The sequence below is a fragment of the Thamnophis sirtalis genome, unplaced genomic scaffold (genome assembly GCF_051295495.1).
Source record: "Thamnophis sirtalis isolate CommonGarterSnake01/CBP01778 unplaced genomic scaffold, rThaSir2_p1.2 scaffold_9, whole genome shotgun sequence".
Taxonomy (NCBI): Eukaryota; Metazoa; Chordata; class Lepidosauria; order Squamata; family Natricidae; genus Thamnophis; species Thamnophis sirtalis.
In genome coordinates, this window is record NW_028261389.1 from 21,474,566 (window position 1) to 21,499,765 (window position 25,200).

Consider the following 25,200-nt stretch of genomic DNA (forward strand, 5'->3'; position numbering starts at 1 on the left):
CGACAAGCTCAGCGTCTTAGCCACTGAGCCACTGCGTCCCTTTGGGGGTTGCTTACTGTGATATAAAGCTATAAAAATACACATTTCTCTCTCTCCAGTATTACTTTGAGTGATTTCCTTTATGGTATTCCTTTGAGATATCTACTTTTTTCCCCCACTGCCTCTTCTGCTCTTTCTAAATAAATGCCCTAGGAAGTCCTATGAATTTGAAGATTTGTTGCAGTCCTCTTCTGAGAATGGCCGAGTGGATTGGTACGCTCAAAGCAAGATGGCCCTAACCCGCACTTTATCAGAGGAAAACGTCTATGAAGATATTCTAGGTAAGCATTCTGGAGATGAAAAGCACCTTGTATGTTACTCTGTGGATGTGTGAATATTTAGCGCAAGTGTATGCGGCATTTTTCAAACCAAAGGTTTTAGTAAATGGAATAGTATGTACTAATTGTTCTGACCTAGGCTTCCCCAGTATCACAAAGCCCATTCCTCATCCCGATGAACCCCTTTTATTTAATTTACAGTGAATTCCTCTCCAGCAAAGTCTTTCCTCTCCCACAATCTTTCAAGATAGTTCACCTTTATCAGGCTTGGAGAGTGGCCAGGCCGATATCTTTCAGACTCCACAATATTTGGCAAGAATGCAGGAATGAACTAATTGTCTCCTGCAAACACCCCTCCCCTTTCTCTCCTCTTTTATTCCCTATGGGAGGGCCCATTCACTGTCCACCTGTGGCCTTACTCCCAAGTTGACCCCTGTTCTTTAGTTGTTCCCTTTGTCTGCGTATACATGGGAACAGGTTCCAGCTGTTCGTCTGCCTCACTGATGTCTGACTCTGAAGGCAGTTGATAACTGTCAGACGGCCCTAGCCCCCTCTCTGCCTCTGACGCAGAGCCCTCATCAGAGCCTTCCCCAGACTCCAGGACTGGCCCATGTTCCTCCCCAACCTCCTCATTGTCCGAATCTACTGCCAGCTCTGCTGGCCACTGGCGAGCCACAACACTAGTTTTCTAGAAGACAAGAGGGGTAGAAATTATAATAATGCTCTGTAAAAGTAAGAAAAGGAAACCAACAGTTCTCCTGCTATTGTTGAACTCTTAATTTCTGCAAACCTGAGTATTGCCATGCTATTTGGGGCTGATCAGAATTCGACATCTGGAAAGCTGGGTGTTGCTAGTTTGCATCTTTAAAATAACATCTCCTTGGTGTATTAAGGCACATACGGTATTTTTCAGAGTATAACACGCACCAAGATTTTGAAGAGGCAAATTTAAAAAAAATGTTTTTGCACGCTGCAGATTTCCTATTTTTTTTGTCAAAAGGGGCATGTATATTCTTTAAGAGGCTTATAGAGTGCTCCTGGATGCTGGGGGCAGCACAATGAGCAAAAAACGATCTGTTTTTCGCTCATTTTTGCCTTCTCCAGCCCCCAGGAGCACTCTGGGAGCCTCCTAAAGGCTATGCACGGCCACTTTTTTCAAAGCTGGTGGGGTTTTGGGAGGCCAAAATGCTGTGTTCAATGTATAAGACACACCCAGATTTTCACCCTCTTTTTTGAGGGAAAAAGGTGTGTCTTATACTACGGAAAATATGGTATTTTCCAGACTATGCTGTTTCTACTGAAGGTGGAGTGATCCAGCATATTTCCAACTCCTGGGTTAGGTGCTCTCCCCTCTCAGATTTTCACCCTCTTTTGGGGGGGCGGGGGGGGGAGGAAGGTGCATTTTATACTCCAAAAAATACAAAAATATATACATAATTTTTGAGATTACAATAGATTTTTATGGCATGCAATATCCTCTCATTTGTAGGAATAATATACAGTGCATGACAGAACTGTAACCCTGGCAAGTCAACAGAAAATAGTAGATGAAACCAACACAAGTAAATATGAGAAAATGACAAAATACACTATTTCAGTGGTGTGTGTATACAGTATGTCAAAGCAAGGCAGACATTAGCATGTATATGTATGCTGCTTCCTTGAGTAAAACCTGATCCAAATGTGATCCATCACTTTGCTAATATGTAGTAATTAATGAGTTCTAAACAAATGGTTAATGTTCACCTTAAATTAAAGTAATAGACACAGTCCAAACCAACATAGAATAAAATCAATAGTCAAAAAGCACATTTTACTGATTGACTCATAATACTAGAGATTTTTTTTAAAAATTACTTGTGATGAATAAATTGGAATAGGCTGCAGCAGTAAGCTGTGTGCTAAGCCCAAAATAAACAAATTTCATTATAGATTTAATATGATATGTGAATCCAACTTCTATGTTGAATTGTACCTATGAGAAGTTGAACATTTCCAGCTGAGAACACACCTTCAGCATATTCTCCTACTTTCAACACGTTTCAGTACTTTCTTTTTTAATATTTCCTTTCTTCAAAACTATCCTTCAATTTTCCTTTCCTTTTCCCCTCATGCCATCCAGTCATGATATTGGCACTGGCTACTGATGCTCAGGTATGACCTTCACTCTTTTAAAAAAATGAATGAATGAAGAACATTGTTGGATCCTGGTTTAAAAGCTCATTTTGGACCAGTCATTTTGGCATATATTGAAACATATGATTAACCAGTGGGTGCCTGACTTTTTCATTCAATTATATATACACTGCTTTTAGTTTCTGGAAGAAGTTTCAATCTAATAAATGTATTAGTCAATCCTTCCTGTCCCGATGCACCCTAAAACAGATTGATTTGCGGATCACCTACTCATACAGCTGAATTTATAGTTCAGTGTACAGGTAGTCCTTGACTTACCATGGTTTGTTAGTGACCATTCAAAGTTACAACTACTTATGAGCATTTTGTCACACGACCATTGGTGTGGGACCATCCCCATAGTCGCGTGATCAAAATTCAGATGCTTGGCAACTAACTCATGGTTATGACGGTTGCAGTATTCTGGGGTCATGTGATTACCTTTTGCCCCCTTTTGACAAGCTAAGTCAATGGGAAAGCCAAATTCATTCAACAACGTTGTTACTAATTTCACCACTGCAGTGGTTCACTTTAACAACTGCATAAAACAAGATTGTAAAATGGGGCAAAATTTACTTAACAAATTTTGCTTAGCAACAAAAGTTTTGGGCTCAATTATAGTTGTAAGCGAGGACTCTTGCATATGCTGGTGGTAGTTTATGAATGATACGGAACCTCATTCTGCTTACACCTGTTGTTTCCAAATTCTTAGGAAAAAGTTTTATTTTGTTTTATATTTATTGCCTTGGTTTTCAATTCCAGATTTACCAGCAAAAGAAAACCCCTATGAAGATATCGAGACAAATAGTCATTGCCTAGGGAAGAAATGTGGCCTGAACTTTCCAGCATCTCCTTCTTCTATTCCTGGCACACCCACAAAGGTAACCTGGCCTAATCTGAACAGCTACTGCCCGCAAACTATACTGTCAGGGTTCCAGATGCCCTAATTAAACCATGAGCCTCAAGCCAAGCTTCAAAAGACATCCAGTTACTTATTAGGAGCAACATGTCTGCAGGTACCCAAGTGAAGCCAGCTCTGCCCCCACGTAATTTACAGCCCAATTATGACCTTGTTTTCCCTCTCCTCCCAGGGTGTCATAAATCACATTCTCCAATGGGAGCACTTTTGCGGTCTGTAGAGATTAGTCCCTCTGGCTGTTGCAGGTAATCTGGGGTACAGCCTTGAGAAAGGTATGGGTGGAATATGCTTCTGGTTGCGGCTGCCCTGCTGCTCTGTCAGTTTCCCCACCTCCTGCCTATGGCAACTCGAGAGCAGGATGCTTTGCGAGTTGACATATACATTTTGACTGTTACTATGGAGATACAATGGTCAGAAAATTGATACCTACAGGGAAGAAAATGACAAATTCTTTGTTCAGCTTGGTTTCCCATCTTGGATTAACTTCCTAAGGGAGTTGATTCCTCCCCCTGCTAAGTGAATTTGGTGACTTTAAAGGAGTAAAACTAAGCTTTCTGAGTCATGATGGTTTTCTGGATTTAGAAATAGGGCACTCTAGACTTATTCTCACTGTGGATATTTATTGATAGTGCTTGCCAATTTTTTAACCATAAAGAAATTCTGTAAGACCATATACCACATTTCTAGGGTTGGTTAGAAAGTAGAGGTTTGGAAACAACAGGAGACCTTGTTTTCTGTGAAATCATTCTTTCTGACTATGAGCTTATGAGGTTTGGCTTGGGAACTTATTGAATATGTGTGGGCAAAGTCAGGGGCCGCAACACAACCTTGCAGCATTCTGGAGCAGCGGTCACCAACTGGTTATCCATGGACCACCGCTGGTCTGTGAGAAAATGTTGGTGGTCTGCAGAAAAATTATTTCCATTTTTTATATTGTGCTAAATCAGGGGTCCTCAAACTATGGCTCCTGGGCCGGATACATGCAATGAACGTTTGTTCATTGCTACAGACAGTCTCCCCCTTCTGGGTCTTTTTGTGTGGGTTGGAGGGGGGGCAGAAATTCTGAGGTGGGGTCTGCTTCAGCCTCCTGGTGCGGCGCTTTGGGCAAAGGCTGGAGGGAAGCACCGCTGGTGGCGAAGAGCCGGAGGGCCTTGTTCCAGTGGGACTGCATCTGGAACTGGCTGATCATCTTAGTCCGCTGGCTGATCATCTTAGTCCGCTGAGCCTCCTCTGGCACCTGACCTTGCATTCCTGCAGGTTTTCCCTCTGCTTGGAAAGCCTATGCTCATAGTCCTCAGTGAGGGGCTTCTGCTGAGCCTTTTTCTCAGTCAGATCCAATTTGAACTGAGTCAGCTGTTTTGCCAACTCTTTCACATGGTGACTGCTTAGCTCGAGCAACTTCTTCCTGTTGGGGGGGGCCCTAACGAACCCGGGCAGGCAGGTAAGGAGTGGCGAGTAGAGGTTGGCAAGAAGCCCCTTGACATGAGTGACATCAAGTTGGCCACGTCCACCCAGTCACATGACCACCTTGCCACGCCCACCCAGCCAGTCATTAGGCAGATCATATTAGTGGTCCGTGGGATTTAAAACAATGAATTTAGTGGTTCCTGAGGTCCAAAAGGTTGGTGACTGTTCTGGAGGACTGTATGTAGTGTTCTGTTGACCACCACCACTGCGGGAGGTGGGAGTGGGAGGCACCGTGCTACGGTGGTTCTCCTCCTACCTCTCGGACAGGTCGCAGTCGGTGTTAGTGGGAGGGCAGAGATCGTCCCCAAGGCCCCTGAAATATGGGGTGCCGTAGGGTTCGGTCTTATCCCCCCTACTATTTAACATTTACATGAAACCGCTGGGAGAGATCATCCGTAGGCACGGGATTAGATACCATCAATACGCGGACGATACTCAATTGTATCTGTCCGCCCCGTGCCAAATCAATGAAGCGGTTGACGTAATGGACCGGGGGCTTGAAGCCGTCATGGACTGGATGAGGATTAACAAGCTTGTGCTCAACCCAGAAAAGACCGAGTGGCTGTTGTGTTTTCCTCCCAAAAATTCGGCCACTAATCCAACACTCAGGCTGGGGGGTCAAATTCTACACCCCTCAGAGAGGGTTCGCAACTTGGGAGTCCTCCTGGATCCACAGCTGTCATTCGACCATCATATAGCGGCTGTGACCAGGGGGGCATTCGCCCAGGTACGCCTGGTGCGCCAGTTGCGACCCTACCTGAACCGGGAGGCCCTCACAACAGTCACTCGGGCCCTCGTGATTTCTAGGCTGGAATACTGCAATGTGCTCTACATGGGGCTGCCCTTGAAGAGCATCCGGCGACTTCAGCTAGTGCAGAACGCAGCCGCGCGAGTGATTGCGGGTGCACCCCGATTCACCCGCATTACACCTATCCTCCGCGAGCTGCGCTGGCTACCTGTCGATCTCCGGATGCGCTTCAAGGTGCTATTGATCACCCATAAAGCCCTACATGGCAGTGGATCTGGATACTTGAGAGACCGCCTTCTGCCAATTACCTCCCTACGACCTATAAGATCTCATAGGTTAGGCCTCCTCCGCATTCCATCGGCCGGCCAGTGTCAGCTGGCAACTACAAGGAGGAGGGCCTTCTCAGCAGCGGCCCCGACCCTTTGGAACGAGCTCCCCGTAGAGATTCGTACCCTCTCCACCGTCCAGGCCTTCCGCACAGCCTTGAAGAACTGGCTCGCCCGTCAGGCCTGGGGATAAGGACCATTACCCCGCCCGAATGTTGTATGCATGTTGCGTATTATTTTATTATGTGTTGTCGTCTTAGTGTTGTATTCCCCCCTCCCTGGTTTTCTGTGAGCCGCCCTGAGTCCCCTCAGGGAAAAGGGCGGCCTACAAATAAAATCAATTCAATTCAATTCAATTCATAAGAAGAGGTGAAATTCATTTCTCAATCATTTTTAGGGAGATTAAGAATGAGAATAGGGAGATGGCTGGGCAACCAACCCATTCTCAACTTTAATACTGCTTGCCCTCCATATAGTCTAAAATTCAGGTGACAAAGCAGTTCTTCAAAATATGATGGTTGAACAGCTGGATTTTAGTGGTGAGATTTTAGGTTATTGATGAGAAGGATTGAGAGCAGTCTTCTGTTTCCAGTTTAAAATCAATCCACTTTTGGAAATCCCAATTTTTGCTTCACATTTTGGGAGCTGTATCTTGAATTACTGGGATGTATGCATATGGCTTGTGTGGCCCGGAATTTCACACCTCCATTCTTTGAAGAGTTTCGGGGATTTTCAGTACTTGGTGGTAGGAAAAATACTGTCCAGTTCATTACCACCACAATCCATATTTGGGATAGCGGAGGAGAGGTAAGAATGAGGTTAGAACAGAAGTTGAAATTTCCTATATAAAAATAAATAATGACCATCAATAGAGCAAAAGACAGAGAATATTGATTAATATGGAAAGTACAAGGGGCTCCATTAATGATTGTGTGTGTTTAAACAGAAATGCAAATATTTAAGCAGGACTCTGCGTATATATGTATTTGATAACCTATTTGGGATCTTTAGGTGTTCAAAGGTTAAGTTGCTGTACAGAGACAGAACACTCCTGTGTTACTACTGGGTACTAATCCCTAATTGTTCTGATAATATAGGAATGAATCAGGAAAAATATTTTGGATATATAGGAGAGTTTTGTGTAGGGAGGGATTTGTGGAGGGAGTTCATTTCAGCAACAGCAGCCTGTACTTTTGATATTCAGCCTGGAGATAAGATTCAGTGTAGCTGGCTGCTGATATTATTTTCCAAGTGATGGGGGATTATTTTTTGTTTTGTTTCCCATCTTAATACATGCCACTTCCTTTTTAACACCATTAGCAGAATGAGAATGTGTTCTGAGAGGCTTTTGGTGCTCTCTGAGCTTGGTTGTTTTCTTGCAGATGTTTCATTACCCAAACTAGGTGACATCATCAGCGCTGATTATTTCCCTGAGCTAGAAATACTGTCCCTAGAATGTGGTCTATTGGAAAGAGTGATGACGGTGATGAAATTACTGAAGGCATTAGCTGAGTACCTTTACTGGGGCAGCTCCATATCAAATTCTAGCAATTTAGGGGTAAGGCTGGACTAGACTCAATTCATTAGAAGAGTTAAGCACACACAAGAGATACACAAAGGAAAAGCCTGATGTCCAAATGAGTTTCAATCAAAATAGAGCAGGACGGGACCTTGGAGGTCTTCTAGTCCAGCCCCTGCACAAGCAGAAACCCTTTCAGACAAGTGGCTGTCCAATCTCTTCTTAAAAACCTCCAGTGATGAAGCACCCACAACTTCTGCAGGCAAAGCTGTTCCACTGGTTAATTGTCCTCACTGTTAGGAAGTTTCTCCTGAATTCCATGTTGTTTTCTCATTGACTTTGTTTCCATCCATTGTTTCTTGTCCTGCCCTCCAGTTTATTTGGTTTGAATAGAAGTTTATCTTTAAGTACTAAATTGCAATAGAAACTCTAGTGAGTACAAAAGTCATAGGCACCTAGTGTACTGCAAGTGAAATTCAGTTTGAAGATGGAGTGAGGAGAAAAATTGAGAACTTGGCCAATGTTTCTGTTCTGAAAAGACTGAAACAAATTTCACAGTTCTGGTATTACTAATCCTTGAGTTCATTTGTATGTATTTAGATGGGTGTTTGAAAAAAGGGAAAATAGAGACAATTCCTCACAATCTTCATTATATAGGTACTTCGACCAAATCATACCGTATTTTTTAAAAGCATCTAGAACTATAACTAGGTCATTACAAGGAGGGTTTTTTTTTTTAATCTTACAAAGATAGGGAACATTTATTTATTATGCATTATGTAAAATAAATGCAAACAGGAATCAGCTAATTAGTAGTCTGATTTGTTGTATAGTTAGCACTTAATACGTTTTTGACTACTGCTCATTGAAGAGAGAAGAATTTCATTTGACAGTGTACATATTTTACCATATTGATCTTTTGCGAATTAAAAAAGAAAGTTGCCGCGGCTGCAATCAATACCTGGAGTTTCTTTGTAACCCTGATTGTGCTTTATGCTCTCACAACTGCTTCATTTCAGCTTTTCCAGGAGCCAGAAATTGAAATTGGTTTTCTTTAAGGTTTGACCTACTGTGTCCTAAGAAGCTCATGAACAAGTGCCAGACCATTCTGTTATTTTACTGGATAAAATCAATAGCTAAATAATAGGGTCATGGAACGCACGGTCCATAAATATGCAATTGTATGGTTGCTGAAACTTGCTTCTGAAGCCACTGGTGATGAGCATTGGCTGACAGGCTATTGGACCATATAAATTCTGGGTCTGATGTGGTACAGTAGCTCCTTATTTTTCCAATCCAAGTGTCTGTGGTTGCTTCGCTGGTTAGTTTTGTTGGCTCTGTTCCATCGAGCTCCTGAAAGCTTATTGTGCAAGCAGTAAGAGCTGTTTCTGTCACGCTAATGAGACTTCTCAGCAAACTTGTGGAAAATACATCATTTTTTTTTCTATTGATCATCTAGATCAGGAATTGGCAACCTTAAACACTCAAAGAGCCAGAAAGGTTCTAACCAGAAGCTCCCCGTTCAATTCTGGAGCCGACCGGAAGTTGGGTTCCCCCATCATAGTCTCCTCCTAGCGTGGTGTCCTTTTTCCTTTGCTGACCAGAAGTCAGTTCCCCCACCATAGAGTCTCCTCCTAGCGCGGCTTCCTTTTTTCCTCTACCTGTCTTAACCAAAAGCTTTATCAATTGACCAGCGACAGGGAGTCGCAGCAGAGGGATGAAAGAGCCACATGCGGCTCCAGAGCTGTGTGTTGCTGACATCTGAGTTAGATAATCCTGTGGGGGGTGGGAAAGTGTTAAGTAAGTATTAAAAGTTTTTTGGACACTAACAACCAGCCAAGAATTCTTGCAATTAATGTTTTAATGTTTCTTATTTTGATTTTTTTTTAATTGTAGAGAAATGCAGTGTCTGATACTCCTCATTTGCCCTCATTGTGGTCTGTCTCCTTAGGTCCCCTCTAAGCCCATCTTCTTTAGGCAGAACTCAGAACGCAGGAGTTTCAAACTACTAGACATACGGAAACCGAATCGGGATGGGACTTATTCTCCATCCAAAATCAGTCCCCCTTCCACTCCTAGCAGTCCTGATGATACTTTCTTCTCCTTGGGTGATTCTCAAAATGGCAAAAAAAGAAGGAAAATTTCCAAGGTATTTTTTTTTCTTTAAAGATTTTATTTGCTGACTTAGAAAGGACTGTGAAAGATTAGAGGCAGTGTTCAGAAAGTGTTATTTTAAGTCTTGTCTATGGAATTAAGTATTAATTTCACATTTGTGATCCTGAAAATTCTCTGAACCTTGAGAATGTTAACCCTTTTAAAATTAAGTATATACATTGCCCTCCAAAATTGAACTATATAGATTTTGTTGTTAGTTGCGTGCCCGTAAGTCATGTCCATAAATGATTAAAATTAACAAAACAGTAGATTAATCATCATCAGAAGGTTATATGATGGTGAACCTATGGCACGCGTACCACAGGTGGCACGTAGCGCCATCTCTGAGGGCACATGAGCCATTGCCCTAGGTCAGCTGCAGCGCACATGTGCACGCCGGCCAGCTGATTTTCAGCCCTCCAAGGGCCTCCGCAGTTTTTGCAATCCCCAGGCTTCAGGAACAGCTCTGAAGCCTGGGGAAGGTGAAAAAACGGACCTACTGGGCCTACCGGAAGTTTGGAAATAGGATGTTTCCAGCTTCCAGAGGGTCTTGGGGGCTGGAGGAGGCCATTTTCACCCTCCCCAGGCTTCAGAAGGGGGGTTTATGCACGCATGCACAGTGGGCGCACAGGGGTGATTGAATTATGGGTGTGGGCATGCGCGCTTTCGGCATCTGAGCCAAAAAAGCTAGCCATCACTGTTATAGAGTGACAAGGCATTCTTGTCGTGTAATCTTTGAAGTAATTGTCAACTGATCAAGGGAAATACTTGCAAATAATTTTGCTTTCCTGACTACCGATGCAAATGTATATAATTTTACCTTTTTAACAAATATAGCAATAGCAATAGAGCCGAGGTGGCGCAGTGGTTAAATGCAGCACTGCAGGCTACTTCAGCTGACTGCAGTTCTGCAGTTCGGCTGTTCAAATCTCACCGGCTCAGGGTTGACTCAGCCTTCCATCCTTCCGAGGTGGGCAAAATGAGGGCCCGGATTGTTGGGGGCGATATGCTGACTCTGTAAACCGCTTAGAGAGGGCTGAAAGCCCTATGAAGCGGTATATAAGTCTAACTGCTATTGCTATTGCTAACAAATATCAAAGTATCGGTGGTCCTCAATTACAACCATTTGTTTAGTGACCAGTTGAAGTTACAACAGCACTAAAAAATGACTTATTATTGTTTTTCACTCTTATGACCATTGTGGCATCCCCATGGTCATGTGATCAAAATTCAGATACTTGGCAACTGACTCATATTTATGATGGTTGTAGTGTCTGAGGAAGCCAGATTCACTTAACAACAATGTTACTAACTTACTTAACTCACTTAACAACTGAGAGAAAAAAGGTCATAACATGGGGTGAAATTCATTTAACAAATGTTTCATTTACCAACAGAAATGTTGGGTTCAATTGTGGTCCTAAGTTGAGGACTAGCTGTATTCTAGCGAATTAGGGAGGCATCTGTCTAAGATGCGTCTGAATATTATCTAAACATTTCAGACTTAGGGAAAAGTTTTATCCCTTGTCACCTTGGCGATAGAGCTTGTCTATCAACATCAACTTTCTTAATCTCTAGTGATATTTGTTGAGGACTACCGTATTTTTCGGAATATAAGATGCACCTTTCTCCCCCTAAAAGAGTGTGAAAATGTGAGTGTGACTTATACACTGAATGTAGACCCACCCAGCCACCGACCCAACCCTTTAGCCTCTGCTTCCCAGCAATTTACCTCTTTGCAAGCAAACAGGGCTTGTGGAGGCTGCAATAGGCTATAGCAATCCCTGCAGCCTGAAACACCTGATGATCGGGAGAAATTGAAAGCGAAACTTGCTGTTTGCTCCACCAGGCAAATTGCTGGGAGGCAGAGGCAGATTTTTTTTCTTGTGCTAATCAGGCTGTTTGCTGCAAGAAGGTAAGTCAACAACTATAAATGCCTATAGAATGTTCAAATTATTAGACTTATTTTTTAAAGATTGCTTTATTATTATTCTAGACAACTTAACAAAATGAAGAAGTGCTATTGTTTTAAAAAGTGCTGTTCTTTTAAATAGCAGAGAATAACTATACTCCCAGAAAGCACATCAATTTTAACAGTATCTGTATAAGTATAGCCTGAAATATAACACTACAAACAGTGTATATTGTGTGTACTGTTTGCTGTTTGTTGCAAGGAGGAAAATTGCTGGGAGGCAGAGGCAAATATTTTTCCCTTGTTTTCCTCCCAAAAAGCTAGGTGCATCTTATACTCTGGAGCGTCTTATACTTTGAAAAATACGGTACCTGTAAATTGCCTTGATGGATAAAAAGATGTGGGCATCATTATTTTTATATTAAAAAACTGGTTTTGTGGAAAGGAGAAAGCATTTACTTTTTCTTCTTTACGTTAAGCAGCTGGTGTTAAAAATCAATGCCATTTATGAGGCTCGAAGAGGGAAGAAGCGAGTCAAGAGACTGTCACAATCTACAGAGTCCAGCTCAGGGAGAGGTAAGGAAAGATTGTCGCTGGACCATTGGTTTTGCGGGCATCTTGACCTGGCTTTTGTGCCTACTCAGTATTGTCCAATATTAAAGGGATTTCTTTAATAATATAAAGGACATAATGCTACTGCCCCAGTTTTCTATGTTGAGCCGTGGTGGTTTAGTGGTTAGAATGCAGTACTGCAGGCTACTTCTGCTGGCTGCTGGCTGCCAGGAGTTTGGCAGATCGAATCTTGCCAGGCTCAAGGTTGACTACCATCTGGTCTGCCACACCCCAAATCAGTTCTGTTGGTGGCGCCATCTTGCTTTTTCCTTCTGCACATGCGCAGAAGTATTTTTAAAAGTACTGTGCATTCACACATAGTGTGCATCAAGTATGCGCGCGACCCTGAGCAAACCACCAGCAGCCGGAACCTGCCTCTCTGGTCGGTAAAATGAGGGTCCAGATTTTGGGGGGAAATGTGTTGACTCTGCAAACCACTTAGAAAGGGCTGCAAAGCACTATGAAGTGGTATATAAGTCTAAGTGCTATAGCTATTTAGTACTACTTGCCCTATATCCTAGCATTGTTACAGGGTACATTTGAGTTGTCAGGCTTAACTGTTCTACTTGGTCTTTTCTACTTTGGTCTAGGACTTGGCCATCATTTGTTCCCCGAAGCAAGCTGTAAAAAGCATTGCTTTTTGGCTGCTCCTTGAGCATCTTTCAATTAGAAAGATTGCTCATTGTCCTTTCGTACAAGATTCCTCCCTCCATTTTCTTCCAATCTTTTTTTCATTTTCCCAACCTAATTTTGGTGATGTTTGGGATTGTTCTCAGTAAACAAAAATCTGAATGATTTACTGCAGTTTTCTAGAAATTCCTTAGTGGTTCCTGGCTTATCTTCTAGCTACCCTAACTAGACAGCCTATATTTTGGGGGGTATAAGAGATCTTGGGAGAACTGATTCTGTGATCCATTCTAGGTTTTGCATGCTATTCAGAAAACAATATTTTTTTGAAAAGTGATGTTTACTGTGCTTTTCTATTTCCTCCTAGTTACAGATGAAAATAGTGAATCAGACAGTGACACAGAAGAGAAACAAAGAGGTATTAATTGGGAGATGAACTTTAGAGAAGGTTATTGATTCTTGGATGGAAAATTGTGGGTTTTTCCCTTCCAGTTTTTTTTCCTTGCCCAAAATAACAGGATATGTTTTATGCCTGTAGAGCCTTCAATTATTGCAAAAGTGAACTATTGATTATTTGTCTGTTATGATGGCTACATGAACATTCATATCCCTAAAAAAAAGTTCATTAGTCAACATTCAGCCCAATCTTTTTGTCAAAAAAAGGCCATGCATAGCCCTTAGGATGCTTATAGAGTGCTCCTGTGGGCTGGAAGGGCAAAATCAAGCAAAATAACGGCTCGTTTTTCATTCATTTTTGCCCTCTCCAGCCACCAGGAGCACTCTGGAAACCTTCTAAAGGCTATGCACAGCCATTTTTGCAAAGGGGATGGGGTTTCAGGTGGCCAAAAATGCTGTATTCAGTTTATAAAACGTACTCAGATTTCACCCTCTTTTTTGAGGGAAAAAGGTGCGTCTTATACTCTGAAAAATACGGTATTTTCCAGACTATGCTGTTTCTACCAAGGGTGGAGTGATCCAGCATATTTGCAACTCCTGGGCTATGTGCTCTCCCCTCTCATTTTCTGCGAAAAAAAATTGTCATATTCACCAACTAACAACACTATATTTTTTATCTTGATTCTCTCTGTATAATGTTTCAGAATGTTTTGATATCCTGGTTACAACACAACATAATTCCAGAATATTTAAGTTGACCTTTCTGTACTCTGGTGCCCTTCAGTTGGGTGGATTTCAGTGCTTACGATTATCATCTTACAAGGTCCTTCCTTGGGAATTCTTCATATTGACATTCACACATCTGGAGGATGACCAGGTTAAGAAAGGCTGGCTGAGTTCATGGTGAATATGTAGTTTGAAGTAAGACAGAACTTCTAATTGCTGTGGGAACCTCACCCAAAACGGTTGTGTTGATTTTGTTGGCTTACCTTTTTGTGTAGCTCACAGTCAACGCCTTGTTCATGTAAAATCTCGCCTGAAGCAAGCCCCCAAGTATCACACCTTGGAGAGAGATCTCATCGAGTACCAAGAGAGGCAGCTCTTTGAATATTTTGTTGTAGTATCATTACACAAGAAACAAGCTTGTGCACCATACGTCCCTGAAGTTACCCAGCAGTTTCCATTAAAGGTAGGACAGGATGATGGAGATTGCCTGTTTGGAGAAAAGCAAAGGAAGGATTCCTCTGCTCTGTTGGGTTAAGATTCTTGAAGTTGAAACTCCGCACATCTCGGGGATGCCAGATTAGGAAAGTGAGTTGCTCAGAGGTGGGCAGTCAAGGGTCCACAACATTTTTAGGGACAGGGATAGTCACAAAAGACAGAGCAGTGAAGCAAGTGAACTTTCCAATGCATCCCTATGTTTTAAGGTGAAGTTTGTTGCTGTCTATTTTCTTAAAACAATGCTGAGTCTATTTCTGGATTTCAATTACAGGTTTTGTATCCCTTTCCTGAGGCTGATGCAAATCTGTGCTGCTGATTTAAGCAGTTGTGTTCATAACAAACACTGGGAACTGTATGCAGCCTATGATTTTTACATGGCTCACTCCTTAACATATCTGAGGCAGTTTGCTTTGTCTGTTCATAACTCTTAACAGAATGAAATACTTAAAATATGGACGTCAGCATTGGTGTAGTAAGTAGCTAAAAAACAAGGGAATTCTCAAGATTTGGCTGTAAATGGGAGCAGGAGTGGTATTCACTTACTTTCCCTACCAGTTTGCAAATGTGAGCACCTGCGCTCTGTCCATGCATGCACTTGGCCTTCTGTGCATGCGCTTTGATCACGTGCGCGACTTGCACACATGCACACGGTTTGAAAACGTGCCTAAATAGGATGGCATAGAGCCCGGGTGGGCGGGCCCACACATGATTTCCGCTACCGGTTCAGGTGAACCAGTCCAAACCAGTTGAATACCACTTCTGAATGAGAGGGAGGGAGGAGGGAAGCTGGTTTGGCTGAGTGATACACATACACATTTGTTAGACATAAATCCGGTGAACTAGGCAAACAGCTATGTTATTACCCTCCAGATGGACGTGTATTCTCTATCATCACTTCTCCATTTATTTAGGAAGCAAGGTAGATGGAGAGGGGAGGGGGGGAAATCATGCAATTTTACTTCTACCTAATTAATTGAAAACATCTCCTCCTCCTTTTCTTCTACTAGCTTGAACGCTCCTTCAAATTCATGAGGGAGGCAGAGGACCAGCTGAAGGCCATTCCACAGTTTTGCTTCCCTGATGCAAAAGACTGGACTCCTGTTTCTCAGTTTAGCAGGCACGTTAAAGGATGGTTCCTTTCTTCCCTTCTTACCAGTTCCTAACCTACCATTATGCATAATGTTAGCCAGGGGTGGCTTTCACCTACCTTCCCTAACGGTTTGCAAATGTGCGCGCGAGCATCCACGCATGCTCCTAGCCTTCCGCCCATGTGCTTTGCTCAAAAATAGTCTATAAGTAGGACAAAAGAGAGCTAGTGCGGGTGGGTGGGCCTATGGGCCTAACCATGATTTCCACTACCGGATCGGGCAAACTGGTCCTAACTGGCAGAATACCACATCTGATGCTAGTTTTATTTACACCAGATTGGTTTTTTTATGATAACATCAAAATCAGTTTTGACTTCAGCGTGAACAACTGTGGAACAAGCACAAAACTAGTGATCGGAAATATTTAGGGAATCAGTGCATCAATATTCAGCCATCCGATCCATTCTTGCTTTGTCTTTGACCTAAGCAAAGTGTAACATGAAAGCTACAGAATTAGTCACAATATTAGCAGTCATTTTAAAGTAGTCCTTATATGTAATCGGTACAAAGAACTACAATGTTAAATAGATGTAACTGCACACATCTATCTAAACATTGCCAAGAAAATTGCCATGTAGTTGCCAGCGGTCAAGATTGATTTGAAAGGATGCATGACCACCAACAAAGAAATAGTGGTCCAGTGGTTAAAGAAAATGGGTGAAAAACCAGGAGACCATGAGTTCTAATCCTATCTTAGGCCTAGAAGCCAGCTGGTGTCTTTGGGATAGTCAGTATGTCGCAGCCCTAAAAAAGAAGGCAAGAGTATACAAATATATTATAAAGTTCGTGTAAAATATAATTATCCAAAATACTTTAAAGGTATGACTTTTAAAAACTATACATCTGGCCATCACCATCCCAAATCTGGATGAATTAAGTGGCAATTCAGAGTGACAGCAGCACTGCAGAAATGGTACTTACCCCCAGTACCCAAAGTAATAGCTGTTGCAGCAGCCCTGTGGCTGTGTGATCAAAATTTGGGTGCTTGGCATTGGTACAGATAAGGACAACTTAATCTGGTGTCATTCATGGCCTGGAAGTGAGATGGAAGCAAAAACAGCCAGCTAGATGAGTGAGATGGGGGGTATAAAAATTTAACAAATAAATAAATAAATAACATAGGGGAATGACAGAAAAAGGATATTGTCAGGATAATTTTATGCTGCAACTAAGTGCTAGTGGGGAAAGGCAATTAGTAGGAATGCACAGAATTAGTATTCCTCTAATGGAAAGCCACCTTCCAAGTTACTGGGGGAAAAGGCAGAATGTATCATATTTTTCAGAGTATAAGACACACCAGAGTATAAGAAGCACCAAGGTTTTGTAGAGGCAAATAAATAAAAAAGGGTTTTGCACTCTGCAAACCTCCCAAAATTGTCCCGTTTTTTGCGGAAACGTCCCCCCCTTCCCCCCCCCAAAAGGGCATGAATAGCCCTTAGGAGGCTTGCAGAGTGTTCCGGGGGTGGTGGGGGGAACGAGCAAAAAATGGCCCATTTTTATTTTTAAAAAGGGCATTAGGAAGCTTATAGAGTGCTCCTGGGGCCTGGGGGGACAAAACTGAGCAAAAAAATGGCCCATGTTTTGCTCATTTCTGCCCTCCCCAGCCCCCTCTGAAAGCCTCCTACAAGCTATGCACGGCCATTTTGGTGAAGGGGGCAGGGTTTCAGGAGGCAGAAAATGCTGTATTCAGTGTATAAGACACACCCAGATTTTCAGCCTCTTTTTTGAGGGAAAAAGGTGTGTCTTATACTCTGAAAAATATGGTAAACATAATAGAGAAAAATACGGTAATAGAGCTGGAAGGGACTTTGGAGGTTTTCTAGTCCAGCCCCGTGCTCAAGCAGGATACACATTTCAGACAAGTGACTGTCCAGTCTCTTCTTAAAGACCTCCACTGATGAAGCACCCACGATTTCTGAAGGCAAGCTGTTCCACTGGTTAACTGTCCTCACTTTTAGGAAGTTTCTCCTTAATTCCAGATTGCTTCTCTCCTTGATTAGTTTCCAACCATTGTTTCTTGTCCTTCCCTCCGGTGCTTTGGTGAATAATTTGATCCCCTCTTTGTGGCATGAATGAATGATGATTATTTTCCTTCGCCTTAACCATACGAGATCTTAATTAGGATGATGGCATATATCATGCATGTTTGTTGTGAAGTGTTCTATTTAGACTTGTAAAAAAGAAAAAGATGAATGTATAACTTAAAATATATATAAGTTCTTTTTAGCATCCATATGCATATTTTCTAGAACTGAACATAACTTTGTCATTGAAGAAAGTTTCTTTAAAACTTTCTCTTTTTCAGTGAGACGTTTTCATTTGTCTTGACTAGTGAAGATGGCAGCCGAAGATTTGGCTACTGTAGAAGAATACTGGTAACTATCTAGTTTCGTCTTCAGAAATTGAGTAGGATGGTCTCACAGCAGTGGTGGGATTCAAAATTTCTTACTACCGGTTCTGTGGGCGTGGCTTGGTAGGCATGGCATGGCATGGCATGGTGGGCGGATTAGGCAAAGGTTACTGCAAAATCCCCATTTCCTCTGGATCAGCTGGTACTCGGGAGGCAGAGAATAGAAGGGGGTGGGGCCAGTCAGAGATGGTATTTACTGGTTCTCCGAACAACTCATAATTTCCACTACCGGTCCTCCAGAACTGGTCAGAATCTGCTGAATACCATCTCTGTCTCACAGGCCTCCTTGGCAGTGAGGGAAGAAAAGATTTTGACCCACGCTTTGTGGCTATTATTGCTGAATCATAATTTTCTTTTGGTAGCCAAATCCAAGCATTCTTCTCTGTCTCGTCGTCACTATGGACTATCTGAAATCATGCAGCTAGAAAATTAATGGTATTTTTCTTTTAATGGAATGCAGTACTATATTCTGTAACTCAGTCAATCTTTTGCAATTTGCTGCTTTTTAGAGAAATTAGGCTTGGATTAGGATTATGAGAAACAATCTAGCACAAAAGGATAACTGTAAATCAGGAAATAGGTGCCTCAGAAGTATACAGATCAGGGCTGTCCAACCTGTGACCTGCAGGCCGGATGCGTCACGCGCTGGCCACACCCGGTTTAGCGAAGGAGGGGAGTTGCGATACATCACATGATGACACCGTGACGACGCGGGTTTGATACCTGGTACAGATAGTCCTTGACTTGCACGCATTCGTTCAGTGATGGTTCAGAGTTACAACATCACTCAAAAAAGTGACTTCTTATGGTTTTTCATACTTATGACTGTTTCAGCATATGGTCATGTGATCAAAATTTGGTTGCTTGGCAATTTGCTTGCATTTATGACGGTTGCACTATCCTGGGGGTATGCGTGTTTCATATGATCACCATTTGTAACATTTCCAGCCGGTTTCTGATCATCAAAGTCACTGGGGGAAGCCAGATTCACTTAACGACTGCAGTGATTCACTTAACCACCATGGTTAAATGAGGTGTAAGTCACTTAGCAACTGCACTTAGTCATGGAAATTTTGGCCTCAGTCATGGTGCTAAGCAGGGTGTGATTGAAAAATTTTAGCAACTGGTTCTCTAACCAATTTCGTTGTATTTAAGTACAATATCAATGAAGATTATACTTACTGTCTGGTTGCTGGGTGGGCGTGGCCATGGGGCATGGCCTAGTTGGCTTCCTGCACCACGGCCTGGGGGGGATTTTCACCCTCCCCAGGCTCTAGAGGCTTTAATTTGAGCCGCCGGGAGGGTGAAAACGGCCTCCCCCAGCTTCCAGAGGCCCTCTGGAGGCCAGAAACAGGCCCATTTCCGGACTTCTGGTAGGCACATTTTTGGTCCTCCCAGAGCCTCCGCACAGTCCCTGTACTTACCGCGCATGATGAACGGGCCACATGGAGACTCCTGAGAGGAGTGGGGCGGGGTCAGGCGGTCCTTGTAACTACCAGTTCGGCAAACCAGATTAAAATTAATATCCAGTTCACCTGAATCGGTCTGAACCGGCTGAATCCCACCCCTGGTCCTAGGCTGAGGACTATCTGTAGTAATAGGTTAAGTTGGAAGAACTGCTTTGTGCATGGAATAGAAGGTTATTGTGATTTTGGTTTCTTCTTGTTCATCACTCTCTGTTTATGTATATCTGTGTTGTGTCTGTCTCTCTTGAAAGCCCAGTGGGAAAGGGAAACGTCTTCCAGAAGTTTACTGCATTGTGAGCCGCTTGGGTTGTTTCAACCTCTTCTCAAAGGTGAGAGGGACAAGGAGCATGCAAACCGCCCCCAAAAGCGAGTAGGGACAGAGGAGGAGAGAGATCCTTCTCTGGCCATATCCGGTTCATTGGAAGTGCAACTCAAACCAAGGGGATAAACATCTGGTCCTGACTCATAATTCCATACATTTGTTTGCTGTTGTCAGATAAGAATCTCACCCAAGTTCTTTTTAAAAAGGGCCAGTTGTTTCTGCTTTGGAGTATGTTAAATGCATTTTTCTCCTTTTGCCACTGAGAGTAGATACTGAAAGAGAGGCCCTTTCCACCTGTAACTTCTTTCATTAAAGTGGGATTCTGATGCTTGACTGTTTTGTGTGGCATCAAACAAGGATATGACAACAATGAAAAGCTAGCAAGAGGAGAAAAATCAGTAGATTCCTGAAGCAAAATGCATAATGTTCTCCTTTCTATTTTTTCTTTCTCTGTTGTTCAGATCTTGGATGAGGTTGAGAAAAGACGTGGCATTTCTCCTGCCTTGGTCCAGCCGCTCATGAGGAGTGTCATGGAAGCCCCTTTTCCAGCCCTGGGTCGGACTATCTCCATCAAGAACTTCCTGCCTGGTTCTGGAACAGAAGTAATGCTGGCTGGAGAATTCTGGGAGTTGAAGTCCGCTAAGGGCAAAAAGCTACCTATCTAGATTAGAACCACCCTTCAAAAGTAGATGAAGTAGCTAAGCTTGCAAGTTCCCATGTATATGTTTTCCTTTGAGTCCTTCAATTACCGTATTTTTCAGAATATAAGACACACCGGAGTGTAAGACACATCAAGATTTTGAAGAGGCAAATTAAAAAAAAAAAGTTTTTGCACTCTGCAAACCTCCCAAAATTGGTCCGTTTTTTGCAGAAACAGCCTCCCCTTCTTTCAAAAAAAAAAAGGGGGGGCACGAATAGCCCTTAGGAGGCTTGCAGAGTGTTCCTGGGAGGAGGGGGAAACGAGCAAAAAACAGCTCATTTCTCATGAAAACGGGCCCGGGTTTTTCCAAAAAATTGTATGCATAGCCTTTAGGAGGCTTATAGAGTACTCCTGGGGGCTGGGGAGGGGGGTAAAATTGAGCAAAAAACGGCCTGTTTTTCACTCATTACTGCTCTCTCCAGCCTCTAGGAGCACTCTGAAAGCCTCCTAAAGGCTCTGCACGGCCATTTTGATGAAGGGGTCGGGGTTTCTAGAGGCAAAAAATGTTGTATTCAGTGTATGACGCATCCAGATTTTCAGCCTCTTGAGGGAATATACTCATATACTCCGAAAAATACGGTAAGTGCTTTCTGCAGATTTTTTTTCCTCAAAAAGGAAAGAAAATAGGCTTTCTGCATAGCAAAGTGCCAATCCGGATCTTGCAGACACATTTAAAAATTAAAAATAGTGATGGCAGTCAAGTGTTTTTCTTTCAAGTCTGATTGTACAAAAGGGTGGAGGTGGGGGAATGCAGGGGCAGGAGACATTCATTGGAGGATGTGGAGATAATAATTAGGAATCAGCACATTTGTTTCTTCCAGTGAAATTCAATTTTTTTTACTACCAGTTCTGTGGGCATGGCTTGGTGGGCATGGCAGGGGAAGGATACAGCAAAATCTCCATTCCCACCCCACTCTGGGACCAGCCAGAGGTAGCATTTGCCATTTCTTTGAACTACTCAAAATTTCTGCTACCGGTTCTCCCAACTACTCGAAATTTCCGCTACCTGTTCTCTGGAACCTGTCAGAACCTGCTGGATTTCGCCCCTGGTTTCTTCATGATAGAAGATTCCAATGTGGAAATACATAGAATGGGGGATGGGCTTTTGAATAAGGCAAATTTGCCAAACAAATTTCCATTAGTCTGGAAAGGCTGCAATTGGTATTCTCAGAGTATAACACCTCCCACACACACACACATTTACTCATTTAAGAATAGGGCTAAATAAGTTGCTCAGGTCAGAACTGACTTTTGGGTTGATTTTACATCTTGTATGTCTCCTGCATTCTTCGTTTCAGGTTATAGAGCTGTGTCGACCACTTGATTCAAGACTTGAACATGTTGATTTTGAGTCCTTGTTCTCCTCGCTTAGCATTCGGCACTTAAGCAGAGTCTTTGCTTCCTTGCTGTTGGAGAGACGGGTGATATTTATAGCAGACAAGCTCAGGTAATGTCTGTCTCCTATTTCTCTGCCTTACCTGGTGGACCAACTATTATCCAGTCCATGGGTCTCCAATCTTGGGAACTTTAAGATGTGTGGACTTCAACTCCCAGAGTTCCTCAGCCAACTTGCTGGCCAAGGAACTCTGGAAGTTAAAATCCACAAGTCTTAAAGTTCCAAGGTTGGAGACCCCTGATCCAGTCTCCTTAAAGCCAGTTTTCATCAGTTGCCTACATCCTAGAGTAGTGGCTGTCTCTCTTTTCCTAGGTTCAAAAGGCAGAAGTGTATCTTCTGCACAATTAGAGTTCTGGAGCTGAGACATCTGTGATGTATATTTCTCCTTTCTTGGCTTCTACTGATGTTGGCTTCAAACGTTAATGCTTTCCATGTAAAAATTACAGCGATCCCTAACTAATAGGAGTGTCTGGCTCATCTTGATTGATCGCCAGCTATGGATATCACTTTGGGACAGTGGGGGTGTGGCTGCTACAGTCAGTCTAGATTCCTGGGGACAAATTTGTGCAAGATGTAATGATAGCTGGGCTTTGCGGATGAACTCCAGAGCTGAATAACCCAGAAAAGATACATATGAATAGCAGAATATATCAGGGGATGGAGACAGCAGGAGCAGCTGGGCCTCCGTATTCTTTCTGTTTCATGGTTAAAAACATCTAGCTGGCAGCTAGACAGATGATCATATATGTTTTTATAGATGCTTGTTTTTTTCCTGGATAAATAAACAAAAAAGGCATGGCTTTGTAAAGTCAGATACACTGCATCTACTGCTCCATAAAACCATGGTCCAATGTTTAATTTTATCTGACTATTCTACTGGGTTCATCTGGAGGAAAATGTTGCTGCTGGGAACTCACGGTGAATGCATGTCCAGTAAGTGTTAAAATGTATGATTTAATATTGTTTATAATTAGCTGATATTTATTTATAGGGGGGAAATGTCTGGACAAATGTAATTTCTAATGTTGGATTTTCCCCCTTACCAGAGGGAGTCCCCTTGTGGAGTACTACGAAGCCATTACCATGGCAACTCCACTGAGCTGTAGGGTAGAAGCCATTTGAAGGCACAACAGGCGGTATCGTAATAGAACACCCCCCCCACGAGGGGTGTTAGGAGTGTCTTACCCCCACAGTACTTATTTCCAGACAATAAGTCATCTGTGTACCAAATTTGGTTGGACTTGCTCGAGGTGTTCCAGAGTTATGCTAGAACATACACAAACACACACACAGCTATTTATAGATAGGTAGATAGATAGATGATAGATAGATAGATAGATAGATAGATTGATTGATTGATTGATTGATTGATTGATTGATAGATGATAGATAGATTGATAGATGATAGATAGATAGATAGATAGATAGATAGATAGATAGATAGATAGATAGATAAAAGGACTTAAGATGAACATGAGTGTTTCTACATTAGTTGTTTACATTGGAACAAATACCATTTTGAACTTCAAAGGATCCAGATCACGGGTGTCAAACTCAATCGTGTCACGGGCCGGATCGTGACGTATCATGATGTTTTTTGCCTTTGCGGAGCCTGGGTGGAAGCGGCTTGCGGGGAACGTATCTGGCCTGTGGGGCCGCCAGTTTGATAGGCCTGATTCAGATGATGCAGCTGTTGAACAGTTGAACAGAAGTGTTTGCAGGATTGCCCTTCCATCTTTTCATTCTAAGGATTTGTGTGACTTCAGTATCTGTAACTTAAGAAGTACTTGAGTTTATGTTTTACGTGTTCTGCACTATTTCAAAATGGGTTCTCATCGTTTTGAAGCAGAAAACACATATAAATAGTCCTGGAATCTGTTGATAAGCAGAAAGTAGCTTTCACTTCAAAAACAAAACAAAATCCTGACCATTATCCAAGTTCTCTGTTCTAATTATTGTAGTTTCCAGCCATTCAAAGATATCCAGATTCTTGATTATTTCCCAGTTGTACATAATCTGCATGGTTATTCAGAACACCTCTCTCTACCTTTATTGGGTCTTCCTTAGTAGGATTATATACACTGCAATAGCTAAAATATGCTCACAATGTTGAGCAGGAAGTTTTCAAACCTTCTCATCCCCCTGCATAGATAGCCTTTGTTTTTCCGCTCACCAATTCTTTGGACAAAAACTTCTTCCTCCCACACCTTGGGAAAAAGGGGGCCCAGATCTCTTTAAGATTTTCTGCAGCTGGCGCCTGGCCCTCATCCATTTTTTAAAAGGATGGGGAGAGTAAAAATTTTTCCTCCCAACTAGAAAAGGCAAAATTTAACAGATGAGTAATGATTCCTATTCAAGTTTCAGCAGCCTGCCTGTTTTCACAATTCCCAGTGAGTCCCGCTGCATTCACGGGACTAGGAGAAGGAATGGTGAAGCTGCCAAAAAAAGAAAGAGGAAAAATCATTCATTCATTATATTGCTGTTTTTTAAAATGGACAAGAGCAGACCAAATTGATATAGTAGATCTGTTGCATAAAATGTGAACTGAAGTTTAAATTCTTTATTATAAGTCAATTATAAGAGGACAGGCAACAACTGCAGCAATTTACTTAATAACTGTGGCGAAAAAGGTCATAAAATGGGGCAAATTCACTTGACAAGTGTCTCGCTTAACAACAGACATTTGGTCGTTAAGTTGGCTACCTGTATAGTCAAGGTTTGTGGGAGCTGAAGTTTCAAATACCTAGCAGGTATCTGGCTACCCTGCTTTTAAGTGTCTTAAACAAGATTAGAAAACAGTAGAAGTGTTTGCAGAATTGTAAATAGTGTATTTAGAATCTGGGTTTTATATATACCATATTTTTTGGACTATAAGATGCACTGGAGTATAAGATGCACCAAGATTTTGAAGAGGTAAATTCTTTGCCCCACCCCCATCCCCCAAAAGGGGCATGCAGAGCTTTTGTAGAGTGTTCCTGGGGGCGGAGGGGAGGCAAAAACGAGCAAAAAATGGCCCATTTCTTGCAAAGAAAAGGGGCATGCAATGCTTTGGGAGGCTCTTAAGAATGCCAAAAATGCCGTATTCAGTGTATAGCAGTAGTTCTCAACCTTCCCAATGTTGCGACCCTTTAATACAGTTCCTCATGTTGTGGTGACCCCCAATCATAAAATTGGTGTCTCGGTTCCTAAGACCATCAAAAATATGTGCTTTCCAATGATCTTAGGCAACCCCTGTGAAAGGGTCGTTCGACCCCCAAAGGGGTCCCGACCCACAGGTTGAGAACCGCTGGTGTATAAGAAGCACCCAGATTTTCACCCTCTTTTTTGAGGAAAATTTGGTACAATTTGAAGGAAGTACTTCCTGC

At 42.5% G+C, this 25,200-nt stretch overlaps 1 protein-coding gene across 1 annotated transcript in view; it reads left to right on the forward strand.

The window, feature by feature from the left end:
- Positions 1-25,200, forward strand: part of DENND2A (DENN domain containing 2A) — an 88,245-nt gene that overhangs the window by 43,675 nt on the left and 19,370 nt on the right. Inside the window, exons 4-14 of the mRNA XM_087723004.1 lie at positions 193-320; positions 3,255-3,373; positions 9,423-9,620; positions 12,017-12,113; positions 13,144-13,194; positions 14,174-14,361; positions 15,401-15,510; positions 17,847-17,916; positions 19,669-19,746; positions 20,201-20,341; positions 21,738-21,886. Coding sequence (XP_087579130.1) covers positions 193-320; positions 3,255-3,373; positions 9,423-9,620; positions 12,017-12,113; positions 13,144-13,194; positions 14,174-14,361; positions 15,401-15,510; positions 17,847-17,916; positions 19,669-19,746; positions 20,201-20,341; positions 21,738-21,886 — 1,329 coding nt within the window. The remainder of the gene's footprint in view (positions 1-192; positions 321-3,254; positions 3,374-9,422; positions 9,621-12,016; positions 12,114-13,143; positions 13,195-14,173; positions 14,362-15,400; positions 15,511-17,846; positions 17,917-19,668; positions 19,747-20,200; positions 20,342-21,737; positions 21,887-25,200) is intronic.